This window comes from Tribolium madens, unplaced genomic scaffold, assembly GCF_015345945.1.
Source record: "Tribolium madens isolate multiple individuals breed KSU strain unplaced genomic scaffold, Tmad_KSU_1.1 Scaffold_20;HRSCAF=117;Tcas5.2_LG4, whole genome shotgun sequence".
NCBI lineage: Eukaryota > Metazoa > Arthropoda > Insecta > Coleoptera > Tenebrionidae > Tribolium > Tribolium madens.
In genome coordinates, this window is record NW_025400985.1 from 9,911,316 (window position 1) to 9,932,140 (window position 20,825).

General features: G+C 33.0%; 3 protein-coding genes across 7 annotated transcripts in view; all 3 read left to right on the forward strand.

The window, feature by feature from the left end:
• The window catches only part of LOC123005669 (transient receptor potential-gamma protein), a 70,798-nt gene that overhangs the window by 47,698 nt on the left and 2,275 nt on the right, over positions 1 to 20,825 (forward strand). For 3 of the 4 annotated variants that reach the window (XM_044399519.1, XM_044399520.1, XM_044399516.1), the window contains 10 exons: positions 12,675 to 12,909; positions 13,038 to 13,142; positions 13,822 to 13,961; positions 14,011 to 14,159; positions 15,861 to 15,994; positions 16,044 to 16,173; positions 16,261 to 16,456; positions 19,824 to 20,018; positions 20,249 to 20,290; positions 20,353 to 20,533. In XM_044399519.1, coding sequence (XP_044255454.1) covers positions 12,675 to 12,909; positions 13,038 to 13,142; positions 13,822 to 13,961; positions 14,011 to 14,159; positions 15,861 to 15,994; positions 16,044 to 16,173; positions 16,261 to 16,456; positions 19,824 to 20,018; positions 20,249 to 20,290; positions 20,353 to 20,533 — 1,507 coding nt within the window. The remainder of the gene's footprint in view (positions 1 to 12,674; positions 12,910 to 13,037; positions 13,143 to 13,821; positions 13,962 to 14,010; positions 14,160 to 15,860; positions 15,995 to 16,043; positions 16,174 to 16,260; positions 16,457 to 19,823; positions 20,019 to 20,248; positions 20,291 to 20,352; positions 20,534 to 20,825) is intronic. The other variant, XM_044399518.1, reaches the window with a different exon arrangement.
• Positions 2,533 to 5,082, forward strand: LOC123005674 (sphingomyelin phosphodiesterase-like). Of its 2 annotated transcripts, XM_044399525.1 has the most exons (8): positions 2,533 to 2,762; positions 2,839 to 3,002; positions 3,057 to 3,346; positions 3,395 to 3,772; positions 3,824 to 3,993; positions 4,043 to 4,408; positions 4,457 to 4,637; positions 4,687 to 5,082. In XM_044399525.1, exons 2-8 carry the CDS (start codon positions 2,927 to 2,929, stop codon positions 5,026 to 5,028), a joined length of 1,803 nt encoding a protein of 600 aa, XP_044255460.1. In that variant the 5' UTR covers positions 2,533 to 2,762; positions 2,839 to 2,926; the 3' UTR covers positions 5,029 to 5,082. The 2 variants fall into 2 exon arrangements, with proteins under 2 accessions (XP_044255460.1, XP_044255461.1); XM_044399526.1 differs by having other exon boundaries at positions 2,533 to 3,002.
• On the forward strand, positions 6,370 to 11,365 carry LOC123005670 (sphingomyelin phosphodiesterase-like). Its single transcript, XM_044399521.1, has 7 exons — positions 6,370 to 6,442; positions 6,489 to 7,335; positions 7,385 to 7,579; positions 10,511 to 10,681; positions 10,727 to 10,907; positions 10,956 to 11,149; positions 11,199 to 11,365. The coding sequence occupies exons 1-7, from the start codon at positions 6,379 to 6,381 to the stop codon at positions 11,356 to 11,358; spliced, it is 1,812 nt and encodes a 603-aa protein (XP_044255456.1). The 5' UTR covers positions 6,370 to 6,378; the 3' UTR covers positions 11,359 to 11,365.

Consider the following 20,825-nt stretch of genomic DNA (forward strand, 5'->3'; position numbering starts at 1 on the left):
GTTCATTAATTTTACTGTGCATTTATTTTTTATTTTTGGGTACGCTCCCAAAAATATTTTTTTAATTAGAAATTTTTTTAATTAGTAAGAGGTGTGAATTCGTGTTTTGGGAGCTTTAACAAAAAAATCTTGTATGCACCACGTACGCAAAAGGAAGGTTTTAGGTGACTCCTCTCATCATTAAGGACTCGGCTCCTACGTCGCCTCGTCATTAATTACGATTCGTCCCCTAAAACCCTATTTAGCGTACTTGATACATAAATAACTATTAATGAACATCTTCTTCTTGGATCTTCTTGGAATGGAAACGATGAACAAAAACACGATTAGCCCGTCACACCAAACTTTTATTTAAAAACACAGCGCGTTTTAACCACAAAGTGGTCATCCTCAGGTGAGAATAAAACTAACTAATTTAACAATGTTAATGCCTTATATACTAATTTTTCCGACTTTCACTTTCCCTACCCCCAACTAACGAATAGAGGGGAGAAAAGGGAATGGGGCCGTTGTCTGAATTCATAAGATTATCTCTATTTTTAAATATTTCAAGACTCTCGAAAGCGTCAAGAAATTTACAATTATTGACTACTCTAATAATTTTTACATTAGTTTCATCGATTTTATGGTCTTTTTCAAAAATATGTTGGGCCACACTTGATTTTTCAAATCTGTTATATCTTAAATGATCTATGTGTTCTTTAAACCTAGTGTTAACTGAACGACGTGCTTGCCCAATATATTTTTGTTCACAATCTTTACAATTAATTTCATAAATCCKCSATTTTTCTAATGGTCCTACTTTATCTTTAGGATTACCAAGAAAACTTTTGAGACTTCTGCCAGAGTTGTAAACAACTTGGTAGTCAAGATTTTTGAAAATTTTACTCAAACCTCTTGTGATTGAGGGAGTATAAGGTAAAGTTATAAACTGTGTTTTCTTTGGTGTGTTTGTAAAAGTCGTGGAATTATTGACCATCTTCCTATATTTAACTTTTTTAACCATTTTGTTATTATGTTAACATCAAAACCATTACACTTCGCTGCATCTTGGTTGTTTAAAATTTCGAGGAAATGCTCAATGGTACATTTATTAAGATCAACAATGACAAAAATGTCATCCACATACCCTAACCAAACTCTGGGAAAATATTCGAGCTCATTTTCTAAATCCTTTTCTAAAGGGCTCATGAAAAGGTCAGCTAAGAAAGGTGACAATGAATTACCCATTGCCGTACCTTCTTGCTGTTCGAAAAAATTCCCCGAAAATTGAAAAATGTTTTGCTTCATGCAAAGTTCTGTGAGTCGAATATATTCGTTGATAACTTGCTGATCCAAATTGTTTTGGAGCAACAAGTCTTTTAAGTAGCTAAAGTTTGTGGAATCGGAACACTTGGAAAAAGAGAGCTAACATCAAACGAAACTAATAACTCATTTTCATGTAGTATAATATTTTTGACCTTATTTATAAATTTTAAAGAATTTTTAACTGAAAAACTAGGCTGCTGAAGTGGTAAGTCATTGAATTCGTTAGTTAACAATTTTGAAATCTTTGAAGTTGGAGCGTCTATTGCTGAAACAATTGGACGGACTGACTTTCCAGGTTTGTGAATTTTAGGAAGACAGTACAGTTTAGGAACAATTGGGTTAGAAACATGCAATTTTCTTTTAAGCTTAGGAGTGACAAGGTTGTTGCAAGGATAACCACTTTGTGGTTGAAACGCGTTGTGTTTTTAAATAAAAGTTTGGTGTGACGGGCGAATCGTGTTTTTGTTCATTAATGAACATGTTTAATTACTTTTACTAAACATTCTCTGTTTCTGTTTCTACCTAAACAAAAATACGTTTAACTGCAACACCGTGCATTTACCTTATTTTTTCGTTATGTTTTGTAACCGTTTCCTATTATAAGGCTTTATTACTTTCATCTAACGTTAATTATTTTTACTTAGCAATTATTATTTTCACCTAGCGTTTACTATTTTTATTTAGCAAATGTGCTTCGCATTTAATTAATAACCTAGCGTTTAATTTGTTCTCTTTTGTTATTATCTATAACAAATTCATTAAAACTCTTAACTGAAACAAGTTTTTTTTTGAAAATATTCTAAATCTAACAAAAGTAAATTTTATCTTTCACACAACTCGTAAGAATTATTGATTTGTCAAAAATGTAAAATATAAGATAAACCTTGACATCTCAAAAACGCAAACAAATGAGATTGTTATCTATCTAATTCAAATACTATCTATCCAAAAGATAAAGATTGAATAATTAACAATAACAAACAATTTTCTTAGAAAAATTGTTCAGATCTTTCTCTTATTTAACAAACATTAAAATGAAGCGAATTACGATATTAAATTGGTTTTTGTGTTTAAGTAAATAATGTTATTTTATTTATTTAAATCCGAGTTATTTTAAGTTTAGTCCAAAATTTGGATGTTTAGTTACATTTTATGCTCAAAACTAAATAAATATAATATGAAAGTGTATATGTGCCTAAGTGGCAAAAAGCCATAATTTTGATAATAATATCTCGTATATAAAATACTTTTAATAAACCTCAATACTTATTTCAAAGTATGTCATAATTATAATTATATGATAGAAAGTCTAACCATTATAGTACTTATTATTGCACTCAAAGTAAATTATCAATTTTAAAAATGGGTATGGGGAAATGCAAGTCCCTTTAAATAGAGTTTTTGCAATATAAGATTACACAACGTCAGGGTACTTCATGTCTGGCTATTTACAAGTAAGTAACTTTATCACCGGTAGATTTAGACTATGATCTTTGTTCAATTAAATTCAAATTTGTATTCTTAAATTAGGCTTACAAAACCCTGATAACAATTCATTGTCACTTTGAGGAAAAAGATTATAAGTACTTCACACCCGAGTCACCTACCATTCATTACGATGGCGTTCGCCCAGTTCGTTTCTGTCTTAATTTTGACCTCATTTTTTCTAACAGCAACACCAGCAATAATTCCAGGTGCGTACTCGTATTAAAATTTTTACTTACATCTCAACATAAAAAAATCTGCAGAATCGCTTACAAATGAAATCAAGGAATTTTTCAAAACCGGACTTGCTCCCAAAAATTTAGCCAAAGATCTGACAAAATTCCAAATGCCTCATGTGTTTCGTGAAGGCATGGAAAATACCTATGATCACCCTGTCATTTGCTTCTTTTGCAATTTATTGGTCGATTTAGCCATAGGTGAGCGCAGGTTAGGGGCAAGTCGTGATGTTCTTGCCAAAGAAGTAGAATTTATTTGTGTCCATCTTGGGATCGAGAGTGAGAGGGTTTGTAAGGGAGTAATCGATCTAAATATTGTGAGTTGATAAAAATGAGAAAAAACTTATTAATTTTACTATCACTAGGACGTTTTTCTTTACATCGTTGATAATTACCACAAACTTGACTCGCACAGAGTTTGTGGGTCCGTTCTCCAGTCTATGGGTTGCTCACTCGGGAATAACTTTGAGTGGTCAATTGAACTTCCCAGTGGGAGTTCACCACTTAGGCCTAAACCGAACGATACAGTAGAAGTTTTCAAAATTTTGCAATTGTCTGATATACACTATGACCCCAATTATACCCCGTATGGAAATGCCGATTGTGGTGAGCCTATTTGTTGTCAAAGTGATCAAGGCGAGCCTAGTTCACTCGAAAATACTTGTGGTTATTGGACGGATTATAGAGAGGCTGACACGCCGTGGCATTTAATTGAAGAAACAGTCAGACAAGCAAAAACTCAGGTCAAATAAGTTATTATTTTTGAGAATAGACAACCTTAGGCTTGTTTACAGGAGTTCAAATATGTCTACTACACTGGTGATATTATCAGTCACCGAGTTTGGGAGACAAGCATTGAAAATAATAGTCGAGCCATCACCGACCTTTTTTCCTACTTTAAACAAAGTTTTGACGTCCCAGTTTTTCCCGTTTTCGGAAACCATGAGCCCCATCCACTAGACCTGTAACTCAATCTGAATTATTTTTCATAAATAATTAAACCAAAATTTTAGTTGGCCAACTGAAAGCGTCCAAGATAACAAGTTTTCAGTGCAATGGCTGTTTGAGCTAGTTGCAGGCCCTTGGTCGGAACTTGTGGGCCAAGATATAAGTGAAACAGTCCTGAAAGGGGGTTACTACACCGTTAGTCCTAAACCAGGTTTTCGGATTATAGCAATCAATGGCAACCTTTGTTACACCTACAACTGGTGGCTTATTTTCAACGATGTTGACCCTTACGGTCAGTTGCAATGGCTCGCTGAAACTTTACTCGAAGCTGAAAAAAATAATGAAAGCGTTCACATTTTATCGCATGTTCCCACAGGAACTTCCGAAAGTTTATCAGTTTGGGGGAGAGAATATTCCAGAATTGTTGAAAGGTACAATGGATCTTATCTAATCATTTTTATTTTTGCTCTTGAATCCAGATTTGCAAATACGATCACTGGACAGTTTAATGGTCACACTCACAGGGACGAATTTCATGTTTATTATAACAGTTCAAACCCAACACAACCAATAGGAACCGCTTTTAACGGAGCTTCTGTGACGCCCTATACTGCTTCTAACCCCAGCTACAAAATTTACGAAGTTGATTCGACCACATTTGTAAGCAAAACAAAGTAATATTATTACTTATAGTAAATTCGAAATTTAGGATTTATTAGACTACGAAGAATGGACGTTTAATCTTACTTTAGCGAACTCAAAAAATTCGACTCAGTATCCGGATTGGTACAAATTGTACTCTTTTACCGAAGCTTTTGGGGTTGATAATTTATCGCCAGCTGAGGTTGACAAAGTTTTGTACAAAATGGCCGAAAATCATACACTACTTGACAACTACTTTTTATACAAATTTCGAAATGGTGATGCTGGAATTAAAGATGGTTGTGATGACTCTTGCAAGAAAAGTAATCTATGTGAGATTGCAACCACTGTTTATGGAGTTGACGTCCACTGTAATCGTTTCACTGAATTATATATCAAAGGACAGTAATGTTTAATGTATTTATTTGTTGCACTTATTACTTGAATAAAATGCTTGAGACGAGTTTTTTTTTTTTGGTTAATAAACTTTTTAAAACAGAAAACGTAAATTCTAATTAATCTAAAAATTCTGTTTAAAAAATTAAAAAAACACTAATGGTTTTATACTAAATTAGAATTTGAAAAAAAAAATCAAAAAAATGTCTCAAAACTCACACTTTTGTTGTTGTTTCTATACAGTACCTTACACTTGCTAAATCTAATCTGATCAACAGTAGATAAAATCTTATATCTAAACAATTGTTTTTGCAAGGTTCCAAAGATGATTCTTTTATCTCCTTATTTGTTTAAATTATGACAAAAAGACAAAATAAAATATTGTGTAATTATTATGTAAATATAAAGCAATGTTTGTTGTGTGAAAACAATGCGATTGTTGTTGACTCATTCTAAAAAAATTCCGAAATTCCAATGTGAAATAAAAATATATGTATACCTGTTTTGATTGTGAATTTGAATATGAATGCGTTTTGTGAATTTTAAGTGGTTGCAAAATTGATAGGAATTGATTTTTGAATTTATTTTCTTGATCCATGTTTTTAAAACAATAAAACGTAAATCCTGATTAATCTGAAAATTCAATTTAAACGGTTGTAATTGTGAAAAAAAAAAAGTTATGACTTTTTACTGAAATTGTATTTGAAAACAAAAAAAAAAAAAGCTCTCAAAACCCTCAAGTTATCCTATTTTTTAGTAGTTTGCTTCCCATATTTTTTTTCCATTATAAATAAAAAACTTTAATTGTTTCTTAACACTACTTAGACTCGCTAAATATAATCTGATCAACAGTAAGTAAAATCTATATATCTAAACAATTATTTTCACAAGGTCCTAAAGATAATAAACCTATTATTTGTTGGAATTATGACAAAAGGACATACCTAATAAAATATGGTATAATTATTACGTAAACATTAGGTAAATTATTTGTTATGGGGAAACATTGCGATTGTTGTTGACATCTCAAATTTAAAATGAAATAAAATACCCACTTCGATTATAAATGTGTTTTGTCAATTTTAAGTGGTTGTAAGCTTGATAAAAATTGATTTTTGCACTTATTTTCTTAGTCTATTTCCGAACAAATAAAAAACATATTTTAATTCAATCGGCGTAGAAAAAGTATGATAACATCTTATGATTGTCCATCAACTTCTTTTATTATTTTTCTGTTGATAGAAATTTGAAGTATCTTCTTCAATAGATTAAATGTTGTTCTTTCGCAAGGTCTTTATCAAGTATTTAAAGATTAGAAATTGTAGCGTATACCCATTTAATAATAGTACGTAAAGATAGTACCATGACATTATTTCGCTTTGTTCTATTTTTAGTTTTAGTAGCATCAATTTATTCCAAACAAAATGGTAAGTGACTCATTTTTTGATGTTTGTTTTTTAATAAACTTGATAGATGATTTTGAGTCGGTGAAAAAAGGCATTACTGAACTTTTCCAAACTGGAAACAAACCCTATTTTACAAACGTAGCAAAATCGTATCAATTACCTCACGTCTTCAGAGAGCACATGGAAAAAGTTTACAACAATAAAGAGATTTGTATCTTGTGTAACTTACTTTTCGACTTGGTGATCGACGAATGGAACCAAGGAATGACCAAAGAGAAAATCTTAGACATTGTTCAATACATTTGTGTTGAATTAGGAATCGAAAATGAACGAGTTTGTCACGGTTCAATTACAATTAATGCCGATATTATTTTCTACATCATCGAACACTATCCTGATATTAAAGCCAATAGGTTGTGTGGATCCGTCCTTCAAGCTTTCGGATGTTCAACTGGTGAAGATTTTGACTGGTCAATAATCGTCCCTCCTGGAAACGCAGCCAAAAGACCGCAACTGAACGATGAAAGTAGTGGAAGTTTCAATATTTTGCAACTTAGTGACATACACTACGACCCCAACTACAAGCCTTATGGTAAAGCCAAGTGTGGCGAACCAGTTTGTTGTCAGGAAGACCAAGGTGAGGCCGATTCACCCGACACTGCTTGTGGCTATTGGTCCGATTATCGCTTTGCTGATGTGCCGTGGCATTTAGTCGAAGAAACCATCAGACACACTAAAACTCAAGATTTTGATTACGTTTACTACACGGGTGATATAATAAGTCACCGAGTTTGGCAAACTACTGTTGAAAATAACACAAAAACGATTTCAAAATTGTATTCGTATTTTAAACAAGCGTTCGATGTTCCTGTTTTTCCTATTTTTGGTAACCACGAGCCTCATCCTTTAAATGTGTGAGTTGGGTTAGATTTTGTTAGGAGAATTGCTCCAAATGTGTTTTAGTTGGCCAGATGACCAGCTTCAAGATGAAACACTTTCTGTTAAATGGTTGTTCAAATTAGCAGCGGATGAGTGGTCGAAGTTAATTGGACAAGATGTGAGTGAGACGGTGTTGAAAGGGGGGTATTATAGTGTTAGTCCAAGACCTGGGTTTAGAGTTATTGGGGTTAATGGCAATCTGTGTTATACTGACAACTGGTAAGTAATCATTTTTAAAGGAAACAAATTAAACGCTAAGCAGATTTGCTAAAAAATAAACGCTAGATAAAATACCCATAAATGATTTAAACCTTATTACATTATTGTACTTAACACGTACATACAATATTTTACTTAACAAATAACTATTATTTACCTAACATTTTTCAAATAAGCCATTTTCAAATAAAATAATTGCATGAAATGATAAATTGTTCACTGACGCGCCAAACTCGAATGCGATTTGTCTTCGAACATTGGACGTGAGCAGAATTATCATAATAATGTCATAAATTCAGCGAACTACATGTTTTGCCTAAATTTTAAAAAATGCCTATTAATTAATTAAAACAGTCAGTATTATTTTTTTTAATTAAATACATAATTCCAAGAAAGAAATTCTAAGAAATGTAACGTAATTTTGAAAAAAAAAAACAATAGTAACATAACAAGAACATCGTTTTTTATCGATAAAATTTTTGAATTTTACGAAAACTTTTTTGTGATGACAGTTTGACGAGTTGAATTTAGAGATTTATATTCTGATTAGAGTCCGAAAGCGTAGCTCAAAGGCTTTAAAATTTGAATATAAATTTCCAAATTTCAACGAGTAAAATTGTCCGAGACGAAAAAGTTTGCGTTGAAATTCATAAATTTATTCGATGATAAAAACGATGGTCAAGTTATATTTAATTAGATTATTTCTAAAAGCACTTAATAAATAGAAGTTAAAAAAATAATAAATTAAAAAATTCATCTGACATGACGACTTCAAAAGACACAAACGACGCTTATAAAGATATGCTGTTGGTGGAAATTGTAAATTTGACATGTGCTGGAAATAATCTCCGATAAGTCCAAAAAGGATTCTAGAAATACCATATAGAATTCCAGAATAATTCCAGTAATTCATAAATAATTTCAGTAATTCTAAAAAAAATCTAGTAATTGCAACAATCCATCGTAATCTAATTGTTTTCAGATTACTTCCTACAACTCTAAATTAATTCCTATAATTCTAACTTAATATTTCTAATATAAGAATTTCAACGTATTTTCCAAAGAAATTATTATCACTTATGATATCCCAAGTGCATTGATTGTTTCCGGAAATTTTTTCGAGTGATTGTCTAAAACGTCATTAATTATCAACACAATTACACATTTTTTCCAATCACGAAAAAAATATCCGGATTCAAAGAGTACCTGCGTACTAATTAAAGCAAGTAAAGAGTTTTTTTGTTGTAAAAATGACCACAGATCATTGAGCAAAGAGGATCTAGAAGTTTAAGGCACGAGTCTTAAATATAAGGGCAAATCTTTTTCAAATCAAATCACTTTCCATTCAGATTTCGACTTGTTCACTTTGTTCTAGCTTTCTGAACTATTTTTGAAAATGTTTTGGGCAAATGCTTTCTCATCAGATTCGAGTGGTGTTAAATGCAATAAGTCACCTGATTTATTTTGTTGGTACATTCTGCGATTAGCTTTAGTTAGCTTGTAGCTAGTAGTTGTTGTGATAATAGTTGCACACGAAGCAACTGACTTATTATTGCATTCAACATCAGTAGAAAGTGATGAAAAAGCATTTGCTGAGAACATTTTCAAAAAAAAGTTCAGAAAGCTAGAACAAAGTGAACAAGTTGGAATCTGAATGGAAAGTCATTTAATTTGTTCTTATATTTAAAGCTACTGCTTTAAACTTCTAGATCCTTTTTGCTCAATGATCATTTTTAGAACAAAAAAACTCTTTATTTGCTTTAATTAGTACTCAAGTACTCTTTGTTTGTTTTTATAAAGAAACAATTTTTGTTTATTCTAATTAGAACAAAGAAGATGCAATTTACCATTTTTAAACAAAAGAAGAGCCTTAAATCAAATACTTTTATAAAAATGCAATTTTAAGTAAGATTAACATGAATTTCTCCCATATAACGCAATGCCTGAATAGCAAACCTTAACTTCAAAAAATCATATTTTAAAAACTACTCGGTATATTATTTTAAAAATTTGGATTCTTACTAATAAAAAGATGCTCTAAGAAAGAAAAATTTACTCGTAGGGTTTTTTTTTAGATTACTTCGATTTACTTCGAACTTCTTCGAACACTGTTCGAAGAAAAGTTTGCCAATATTCAATTTCAAATTGCATATCATTCTAAAGGGCAAGCCCATTCCTTTAGAATAGTCTTTATTTAAAAGAAATCGGCCTAATAGTTATTGAGTAATGATTTAAAGTTAAAGTATTTTAAATTCATTTGAATTAGAAAAAAATTATTTAGTTCAAAGTGTGTGGACTTTTTGAATTTTTTTTTAGTGCATTTGATTTGTCTTACTGAGACGAACAAAATGAAATAAAATTTGTCAAGTTGTCACGACATGCCTTTTTTTTGTCGCCTTGTGTTATTATTAATTTTAGCTAGGTAATCCTATTAAATACTAAATTCAGATTGATTCTTCCATAAGGTTATGCAGTTTTCTTTATAATCCCAAAAAATCTAGTAATTCCAGCAGAAAAAATTCAGTAATTTACAAACAATTCCCGTAATTCACAAACAATTGCAGGAATTCTAAACAATCCAAAGATAATTTTAATTATTCCGAATACTTCTAATTAATTTCAAACAATTTTGGTTAAATTAAATTAAATCTCAAATAAAATTAACACAATTTGTTGGTTTTTTTTTTGGCGTTTTTTTTTTAATTTTCAAGAACGGAGGTGTTAAATTGTTTTCAATGAATTCTTTGCTTTTGGAAATGCAGGATTTTGCAGTAAAGTCTAAATCAGCCCTGGCAAAACTGTTTTAAAATTATCGAAAATTCTTTTATTTTGATTTAATCCAAAAAAATTAATTGAAATTCTTATTTAAAAAATGTAAAACGACGCAATTGCATGGAATTACAATATTTTTTCTCTTTGAATTGCGCTAAGGTGGTTGATATACGACGACGTGGACCCTTTTAACCAATTGCAATGGTTGGCCGACACGTTAGAACAAGCCGAAGCTGCCAACGAAAGCGTCCATATTTTGTCTCACGTCCCCACAGGGGATATTTCATGTCTAAAAGTTTGGAGTCGAGAATACCACCGTATAGTCGAAAGGTAACATCAAACTTCTCTATTTCCCTTATCCTATTTGTCTTTAAGATTCTCTTCGACCATAACGGGCCAGTTTAACGGTCACACTCATCGCGACGAATTCCATGTTTACTACAACAGTTCGGCCCCAAACCAAGCCATTGGTGTGGCATTTAATGGGGCTTCTGTAACACCTTACGACAGCTCGAACCCCAGTTATAAAGTTTATCGTGTTGACCAAAGCACTTATGTGAGTGTATACAGGCCGCTTGGCTTATATCATAAATACAGTTTTCAGACGCTTTTAGATTATGAAGAATGGACGTTTAATCTCACTTTAGCGAATTCGCAGCCAGTTAGTGAAACACCGGAATGGTACAAGCTTTACAGCTTTATTCAAGCTTACGGCGTGAATAATTTACAAGCCATTGAAGTTGACAAAGTCCTTTATAAGATGACTCAAGATCATTCCCTACTCGATGATTATTTTAGGTGGGAGTGAGTAAAGCAAAACTTGCTGTGTGTTATAATTTACTTTTAGGTTTAAATTTCGGAATGGAGATGACGGAATTAAGGCCGGATGTAGTGAAACGTGCCGCAAAGAGAATTTATGCGATATTGCCAAAGCACAATTTGCAGACAACACACAATGCGATTATTTCTTACAGCTGTATGAGCAAGGCAAACAAACTATTGATTAATAAAGGATTTCTCAAGTGACCCGTTCTTTATTTCAATTATTTTTCCATTGGCGAATTTTATCGTCCACCTGGACTCAAGTCGGAAGTAATTTCAACAAGCCAACGCGGAAGACTTAGTTTTTCATTAAATTCGATAAGATCGCGCCATTTGTGTCAAATAGATTAATGGAAGGGATAAAAAAAACCTGTTTTTAGTGTGTTACATATTGTAATTTTTTCAGTAAACCCAATGTGTTCCTGAAAACGTTTCAGGGCGCTTGGCGATGAACCAATTTGAGTTTATTGAAGACAGCACACCTATCATAAATTCAAATTAGTGTCACACGTCTATCGGTCACGCACTAATGGTCGGTGGCACTTTTCTGCACGTTTTCAATTTTCCACGTCTCGACCCAAATTCGATTATGTGAAAAAAGCGCTTTGATACTAAACGTAGCGTTTTGTCTTAAAGTGCACCTTTAAAGGTCCATAATTGCATCCCTGAAGGTGGCACAATTCGAGGTTGTTTACCTCTTATTAGCTTTTTATTCGAGCATCGATCAAATTTTAGTAAAAATGGGTTTCAGCACAATCACGAGGAATAATAGGACAACAATAATAAATCCGAGTGGGTTTTGGTATCAAACCTTACTGCTATGTCAATAGGATTACAAGGAGAAGAATAATATCCTAGTCTTTGTAATTTACGATTCGATAGCCGACTTGAAACTAAATCAGAGTTAGAGAATGTCGAGCGATTTATCACGCCTTTTGGATCGTTTAGCCCTGTGATAAATACATAGATTGTTTCGGCTAATATTGCGAGGATTTTTTCCTGCTTCTTGTTGCGGTAATTAGTCACGATCAAAGAGATTTTGGCGAGGAATTACAAGTAATATTTTATCAAAGAGCAAAGTTTCATCCCTTATCTGTAAAACATTTTAACTTTGTGATAACAGTGCCTTTATAGCACGACCAACAACACCAACCTCTTTATCTATTGTTGAAGCTATTTTTCCATTAAGTTCACTAAATTAAACTCCAGAACACTTTGGAGCCTTTTTATTCACATTTACAATACCGCATCGTCTTTGACTGTTTTCCCCCACATTCGCACAATTGGATCGATTTTTCATTTCATCACCAATACCAACAGAATTTAATTAACACATGATTTGCATAACTTCTGAATCTGAATATTGGCGTTTAATTAAAAAACACAAATTTTCTGGTCTTGAGAGAAATTATTGTTATATCAACTTTAATTCGGTGTAAAGATATTCAACAGCAATAAATACTAAAATGTCAGAATTTGAGACTGATTGATTGGTTTTTAGTTTGTAGCTCATTCCAACGTCCAACAACTGTTGGCTTCGATTTGGTACGAAGGTCTTCCGGGTTTCCGCAGAAAAAACATGGTTCTACAAGCTTTAGAAATCGTAAGGATCGGCATCCTTTTTCCGTTCTTTTCGATTGCTTACATCGTTGCACCACATTCCGTGATTGGCCAGACTATGCGGAAGCCTTTCATCAAGTTCATCTGCCATTCCGCCTCTTATTTTACATTTTTATGTAAGTTACGACAAGCTTGACTTGGAACTGTTTCAGAATTATGAAAACGTTTTTCCGTTTTATTAACTTTCTCCTGAAAACTGCATTTTAGTAACACAAAAAATGATTTTAACCCTTTTTGTTTCCAGTTTTGTTGTCACAGACTGTATTCTTCGATGACCCTGGCGTCGTCTACACGCAGAGGGGTGCCAAACCCACCCTCGTCGAATGGATAATACTTGCCTACGTCAGTGGTGAGTTTTTAAACAAACCTTGCCTCAGAGATTTTAGTTGAGAAACTTTCCCGCTGTTCCAAGCGACTGCTGCAAACATCAATTTGCTACTGATTTTTTTTCAGAAGCGGATTTTTCAATTTGCAGTTTTGTATTGTTATTCCACTCGTGTAAACTACCACAGAGCGTAATTGTTTACGTGTCCGAGTTAAGTGATGGAGACGTCAAATATGCATGTTAACACTGAACTTAACATAGATCTAACAATCTGAGATATATCGTGCACGGAAAAGCTTTTGAATTTTTGATGGAATAATAAAGAGGTGATTTTGGGGACAAATTGAGACTTAATTATATCGGAAATGAGTTTGGAATAAGTTGAGATGGAGTTAGCGGGTTTATTGTGCCCTTGAAGGGTGTGTGATGTCGTCTTTGACTTAAAACATTTTGGTGAAAAACTGTAAAGCTCTCTAATAAGATAAAATTAAATCAAAATTCACGTTTGGGTGATTCCACTGGCGGTTGCAAATATTTGTTAAAATAATAAATGGAACCGTCTGCATAACATACAGCGTAATGATAATGGAAGGGTTTGTTTCTCGGGTAGAAGCATTTTAATTTTGTTGATGATGGGTCCGGAACTGTGTGGTTAACTAGTTAGTCGCTGTGCAAGCAAAGCTAACATAAACTTCCTTTCTAGGGTTAATATGGAGTGAAATAAAGCAGTTATGGGACGTGGGGCTCGAGGAGTATGTGAGGGATATGTGGAACGTCATTGACTTCATTACAAACTCGTTATACGTAGCGACGGTAGCTTTAAGGGCAGTTTCGATATATCAGGTAGGAAAGTGTTTCCTCTCCCTTTAGTTCCTGAGAAAAATGTTTGCAGTTTTTGAGCGACAGCGAGATGTCTGCAATCGCTTATTTCTTTCAGGTACAAAAAGATCCAAGTGCACTGAATGTTCCAAGGAAAGAATGGGATGCCTGGGATCCCATGCTGATCTCAGAAGGCCTTTTTTCAGCAGCGAATATTTTCAGGTAATTTGTGTGATTTGTGAATTTAACCCAACATATGATTTTCTCCGACTTGACAATCAAACGTGTCTTGTATTCTCTCCCACATGAAAAAAAAAAACATTATGCAACTTGAGTACATAAAATAAATAAAACTTATTGACGTTTTCTTGTTTCTTAGTCTAGTTTTACATAATTTCTATTAGCTAGTAAATGAATAAATTTGCAAAATAATATGAAAAAATTCGCTACTGTCAGGTTGATTTTACCACAGTAAAGCTATTTCGTAAATGCAAATTGAACCTGCATTTTATTTTACGTTGCACTCTACGCTCCAGAATTCTGCTTTGTTCGAACAAATTTTTATTCAGACACGTGTTTGGAATAAATTTGAGTAATTTGACACAATCCTGTGGTTTCTCATGATTTTTTCCTTGTGTTTTGTATTTTTTTAATTTTTCTTTTGGTTATTAATTGTGGAGTTTTGATAAACTAAAGATTTTTACAAAAACGTTAAGTTGTTGCAATTTTTTAAATACTGCAATAAAATTTTTAAATTTTCAAAAATTTTCAAAAATTCTAGATGCGCCGGGCAAAATATTACAGAATATTTCAGTTTTGTTGCAACAAATCTTTATTCAGACACGTGTTTGCGTAAAGTTGGGTAATTTGACACAAGCCCGTAGGTTTTCATAACGTTTTCCTCGTATGGTAATTGTGGAATTTTGTAAACTAAAGATTTTAACAAAAATGTTAAGTCATTGTAATTTTTTAACTGTATTTCAATGAAATCTTAAAAAAAAATGAAAAATGGTGGATGCGCCGGACAAAATATTACAACTTGCAATTAAATAAAAATATAGAAATAGTCATTAATAAATAATAATGTGAGGGTGAGCTATTTAGATAAGCATATCGATTGGTAATTAGAGTGTTTGTTGTTGAATTTCGGTGTGTTAAACCCAATCCCCCTTGCTCAGATATATTCAAAATTTCTGAATCACAAATTCTTCCAATTTAATTTTTCATTTCGAAATTCTCCGTTATTAGTATTCTACCCCGTCGCGTGATTTACACGAGGACGTGTATTGTACCCTTGCCATTAAACGTGGATTCGAGTAATACGGGATGTGTTAAATTCACGATTTAATAATAGCCTAAATCGAGACTAGATACGCGAATGACTGATGAGATAAATTGTCGTTTGACGTGTGTTAGACGGCTCTTTAATTCATTACGAACGAGTGAATACCATAAGCAGATTAAACTGCCCTGCCCTGCGTATTAAAATATTCCATAACTTCATTTTTATTTGAGGGTTTGAAGGCGTGTAAAATTAGAGAGAAGCTAACTAAAGGTGAAAAATCGCTTTCAACTGGTTTTTTAACACAAATTTTATTTGTTGTTGCTTTAACTAAACTAATTTTTTTGCACAACTGTAACCACACTATCACAAATCTTTCAAAAGTTTCGCCGCAAGTTCCTGAACTTAACACTTTCAGGATTAGTAGTCCTCCATGTATTCACTTCGTTAACATTCAATTTTTTTTCGTCTTGCGGACTTGTAATTCGGTTTCAAGAACAAGCACTCCGAGATAGGGAGGATAAAATTTGTAACACGTTTAGTATAATAATTAGAACATGTCGCCGGGGAGTGCTTATATCTCCGGCAAAAGTTTTATTTAACCGAGAGTGTCACATTTCATTTCATTTTTCTTGTTTTAGTTCATTGAAGTTAGTGTATATATTTTCGGTAAATCCGCACTTGGGACCACTTCAAGTGTCACTTTCACGGATGGTGATGGACATTATGAAATTCTTCTTCTTGTACGTCCTTGTCCTTTTCGCATTTTCTTGCGGTAAGTCTGATTTTAACTTGGCGTCAGCTTGCAAATATTATGATTACAGGCCTGAATCAGCTACTTTCATATTATGCTAAAGCTGAAAAAAGGAAGTGTCCAGAAGAGAACCCTCATTCTTTAAATCAGACGGAAAATAACGACACAAACGCCTGTATAATATGGAGAAGGTTTTCAAAGTGAGTAAATGAAATTTTGCGTGTGTTAAGTCTCTTGATTTTTCACTTCAAAGGATTGGAATGAATTCATATTCAATTATGTTGCAGCTTATTCGAGACTAGTCAGACGCTCTTCTGGGCCGTCTTCGGATTGGTGGACCTGGAAAGCTTCGAATTGAACGAAATTAAAATATTCACAAGGTTCTGGGGGATGCTTATGTTTGGAACATATTCAGTTATTAACATCGTTGTTCTGCTCAACTTACTGATTGCTATGATGAATCATTCATATCAGCTAATCTCGGTAAGTTGTGACAACTGCGGAATATTAAACCCGGAGTTTACGCAAGTTTAATTCTTCAGAAAAACTTTCACATCATTTTTTTTCAAGTTTCGATTAAAAACCAGTTGATTTTCCTCGCTTTTTGTCGATATTCCCTCGAGGTTCGATAACCTCGCATGCAACTTTTCCAGAGTTTCCCCCTAATTATAGTGGGAGTCACGCAATAGTGCATATGGGCCTATCTTATGCAATAAATCATTACTGGCACAGGACGAAATGTAAAGCAGGATTTTACATTTTTGTTTTTCCAATAATTAAAATGCCGCTCAGAAAACACTACCTAAAACTTGGATAGCCAGACGATGTGGTATTCAAGGAATATCAAACTAAAAAAACCATTAAGTTTCCTACTCCCACGCGAATTGCATAGTAAGAAGGCAATTCAGTTCCAACAAGACTGTTATTAGCTCCACGGCTTAATTTAACTTCAAAAGATCAATTTCTCTCAATCCTGCATCGACAAAGTAACTATTTATTATTCTCAATTTTTTGTTAAGATTAGGTATTGTGGAACAAAAAAGAGAACGTTCTTGGAAAGAGGTTCAAAAATCATATTTTTTTACAATTATGGAAAAACTTGTTAATACGCGAAATTGTTGTTGTTTAATCCACAAGACAATATTTCTTTTAAGATAGAAAATTAAAAGTCAGAAAAATCGATTAAAATTTTGACAAGATTCAAAAAAATTAAATTTAAATTGCTCCAAATGATGATAATAGGAGTACAAAAGGCCCAGAAAAGTGTTAAACGTTGTGGATAAATTTTTGGAAAATTTGGGTATGTCTGAATATACAGGGTACGCCAGAACTCGCTTCCCAGAGAAAAATGTCATGTAACGGAAGATACCAAAACATGGAAAAAATGTTAAAAAAATTCTATCCATAAAAATTTTGAAGTTATGAGATTTTATTCACAATCACTAATGTAATATGCCGATTAGTAACCTTTTAAAGATTGGGAAACACATCACTAAATCTCATAAGAATTAAAAATATTATTTCTCTTGGGCGGTAATATGCAGGACAGTCAACCTTAAAATTACAAAAATACCAGGAATTTTGTTTCTTCAAATTGTCAAGTTACGCATAATATTTTGCTAAATTAGCATTCAATTGCTTTTGTAGCAGTTTCTCTTACTTCTGGGGGAGTACACTTTTCCATTTCGACGATTTTAAATCAGATTCACACATTATTTATTTTATTATATTTTCTTTGACATTTCTGAAATGTAAAAAGTCAAACGCCATTTGGATGGCCTACCCTACCACGTTTGGACCTTAACTCTGTTAGAATTTTATTTTACTCATATTTTTGACTGAAAATAATGTGATTGTGAGTAAAATAGCATACAAACCTCGGTGGTAATGGCATGTGCTGTATTCGGGGTAATGCCATATTTACCACCTCGCTTGTAATGTACTATTAAATTTTGCACTTTGACTCTATTTATTTCTGTTGGAAAAATAATTTTCCAAGTTTTTTTGCTACAGGCTATTAGAAAAGTAAACAAGGAAGCTGTATCCTAAATTGTAACTCTGTTTAATGTTATTTGTGGCTTTTATTGGCAAAATTTTTATACCTTTACAAAATAATTATAAAAAAACCTATACAAGATCATCAGTATAAGAATGTCAAATGTCAAAAATTAAATGTCAAATTTTTTTGATAGATAGATTTTTTTAAACATTTTCTCCATGTTCTTGGTATCTTATCTTATTTGAATTTTTTCTCTGGGGCGTGAGTTCTGACGCTATTGGACTAGAGCAGATATACTGTCGGCCGCTGTGGTGGTGTGGCGTCCCACTTTCCGGTGGGTAAGTCTGGAGCATGTCTAAAGATGAAACCCCGGTAAAATTCAAATTCAAATACAATTCAAATAAAAGTCAAAAGATGGCGGGCAGATGAGAGCACGAAATTTAAATATGTGCAGATGTTCTAATAAGTATAATAAGAGAAAGAGAGAGCGCATTAACGCATATGAACAAATAAGACAGCAAAGTATGAGAAAAAGTAAAAGTCTTTTTTATCATCACCCTAAATTTTTGATTTTTTTAAGAAAAATTCAAATACCTATAGCATGTTCCAAATCTGGTGGCGAACTGACGTTGTCAAAAATGACTGAATTTTGACACTAAACATAAGTTTACTATTGAAAAAAATATTGTTCATAAGCGTCGTATGAAATAATATTTCAAAACCACTGTTATTTTTTAAAAAATTATAATAAGTAGGTTCTCATATATAAGATGAAGAATAATGAACAAATTATTAAATTGTTAACGCATGAAAAGAATTTTCAAAAATGATATTCCTAACAATCTTTGTCTTCAAAATTTTTAAAGAAAAAAAGTACGCCTATGTATTTTTTTATCTTAAGCAAGTGGGCGCACTCCAATTGTCTTTTCTGTCACTGTCAGTTCGCCACCAGATATGGAATAAGCTCTACTAACAATTCAAATAAATGTCAAAAAATGTCGCTTAAGTGCTTTAAAACATGTGCATGTGTTCTGATAAGTGTAATCTTAACTGAATTTTTATTTTTTCCCTTCACTCGGTCTCCACCTTTTGCCGTTTTCTATTTTTAGTGCTTCTAAATTTCCCAACAATTCCCAGGAAAAATAAAATTGCTATCGCGCGACAAAGACGGTTTTTAACGTTTTACACATGTGTGAGAGCGCTTAAACTACCTCATTTTAGTAAGGTATAGATGTTGAGAAGCATAGTCTAGATTATGCAGATGTGTGCCAGCAATAACCCATCAATATAATTAAAATAAATGACATGAAAAGCCTTAGACTAGATTTGAAACAAACAATGACCCTGTGGAGATTACAGGAGGACAGTTTTAAGCACATCTTAACATGGAGCAATAGAGTGTGACGAGCGATTATCTCGTCTTTATCCTATCCATCTTGATTTAATTTAACTGCGATTGTGATAAATTAAGTTTGTGGCTTGTTTGTTCCAGTTCAATTTTTGTAAATATTTCCAAAATCAGGTAATTCTTCTTGTGATTCCACTCTCAGTTTTATTTTCTCCGCATAGATTTTGAGAGAAACTTTTTAAAAATTGGAAAAAAACGTATTTTTGCGTTTAAAGCTTTATAAACTAGCGTTTTTGACACTTCTTTAGGTCCTAAAGACTTCGAATATTGCCTTCGGTCAATACGGAAAAAGTCGCATTTAAAAAATATTTGAAATCTATGAAAAATCGTTGATCTGTAAATCTAGAAATCGTGTGAAAAATCGTTAAAATGCTCTACGACGGATTTCCGAAATATTTGAAGCGTTTTTGGACGCTGACCTAATCCAATTGTTATTTCCTCAGGAACGGGCCGACACCGAGTGGAAATTCGCTCGTAGCAAACTGTGGATTAGTTATTTCGAAGAAGGGGGTACTGCCCCGCCGCCATTTAACATCATCCCAACCCCTAAAAGTATCTGGTACGTGATTCAGTGGATCCGGCGGAAATTCTGCGGTCATTCCCGAGCTGCCAAAAAGGAACACATGCGGACGATAAGGGTGAGTGGATTATCTTGTCGTTCGATTTTTGGTCGGGTTTATACCCGAATTCAAACGTCGTGTAATGCAAATCCGAGCGATTTATTGTCGTTGATTAAATTCGGACTGGCGCATGTATGTATGTATGTATGCATTCCCATTACCAACTGTTGAATAAATCAAACTGCATTAATAGCGCGATTATATCAATAAATTTGTTGAGGAAAGTAATGGTTTTTGGTGTGTTGCAGAGGAAAGTCAAACAGGCGAGTGAGAGAGATTTCCGATATCAGGTGAGATAATTAAGTGAATTATTATAGAATCTGATTTGGTTACATTGTTCACTTTTCTATAGAGCATTATGAGAAACTTGGTGCGGCGATACGTGACAGTCGAACAAAGAAAGGCGGAAAATCAGGGAGTCACAGAGGATGACGTGAATGAAATTAAACAGGACATATCAGCTTTTCGCTTTGAACTTATTGAAATACTCAAAAATTCGGGAATGAACACGTCCACGGCGCACAGCGGAATGGGTAATTAACACTAAAAAACCTACCCTCATTTTTATTACTTGATTAGACAGATCAGAAAGGAAAAGAAAATTAACAAGCTCCGCCGCTGATTGCAATGCTTCTACTTCAATTCATTAAAACTGCAAGCTTTCAATATTAATCCAAACATTTGAAAGCTTTCCGCAACCGGATTCATTATTTCGTATTTTCATATGTAGTGAATTTTAATCACCTTTGGTCCAATTTCCTTTTATGTTTTTTTTATTCGTATATTTTCTATTGACCTGTCAGTTTTAAACACTAATAAGTCAAA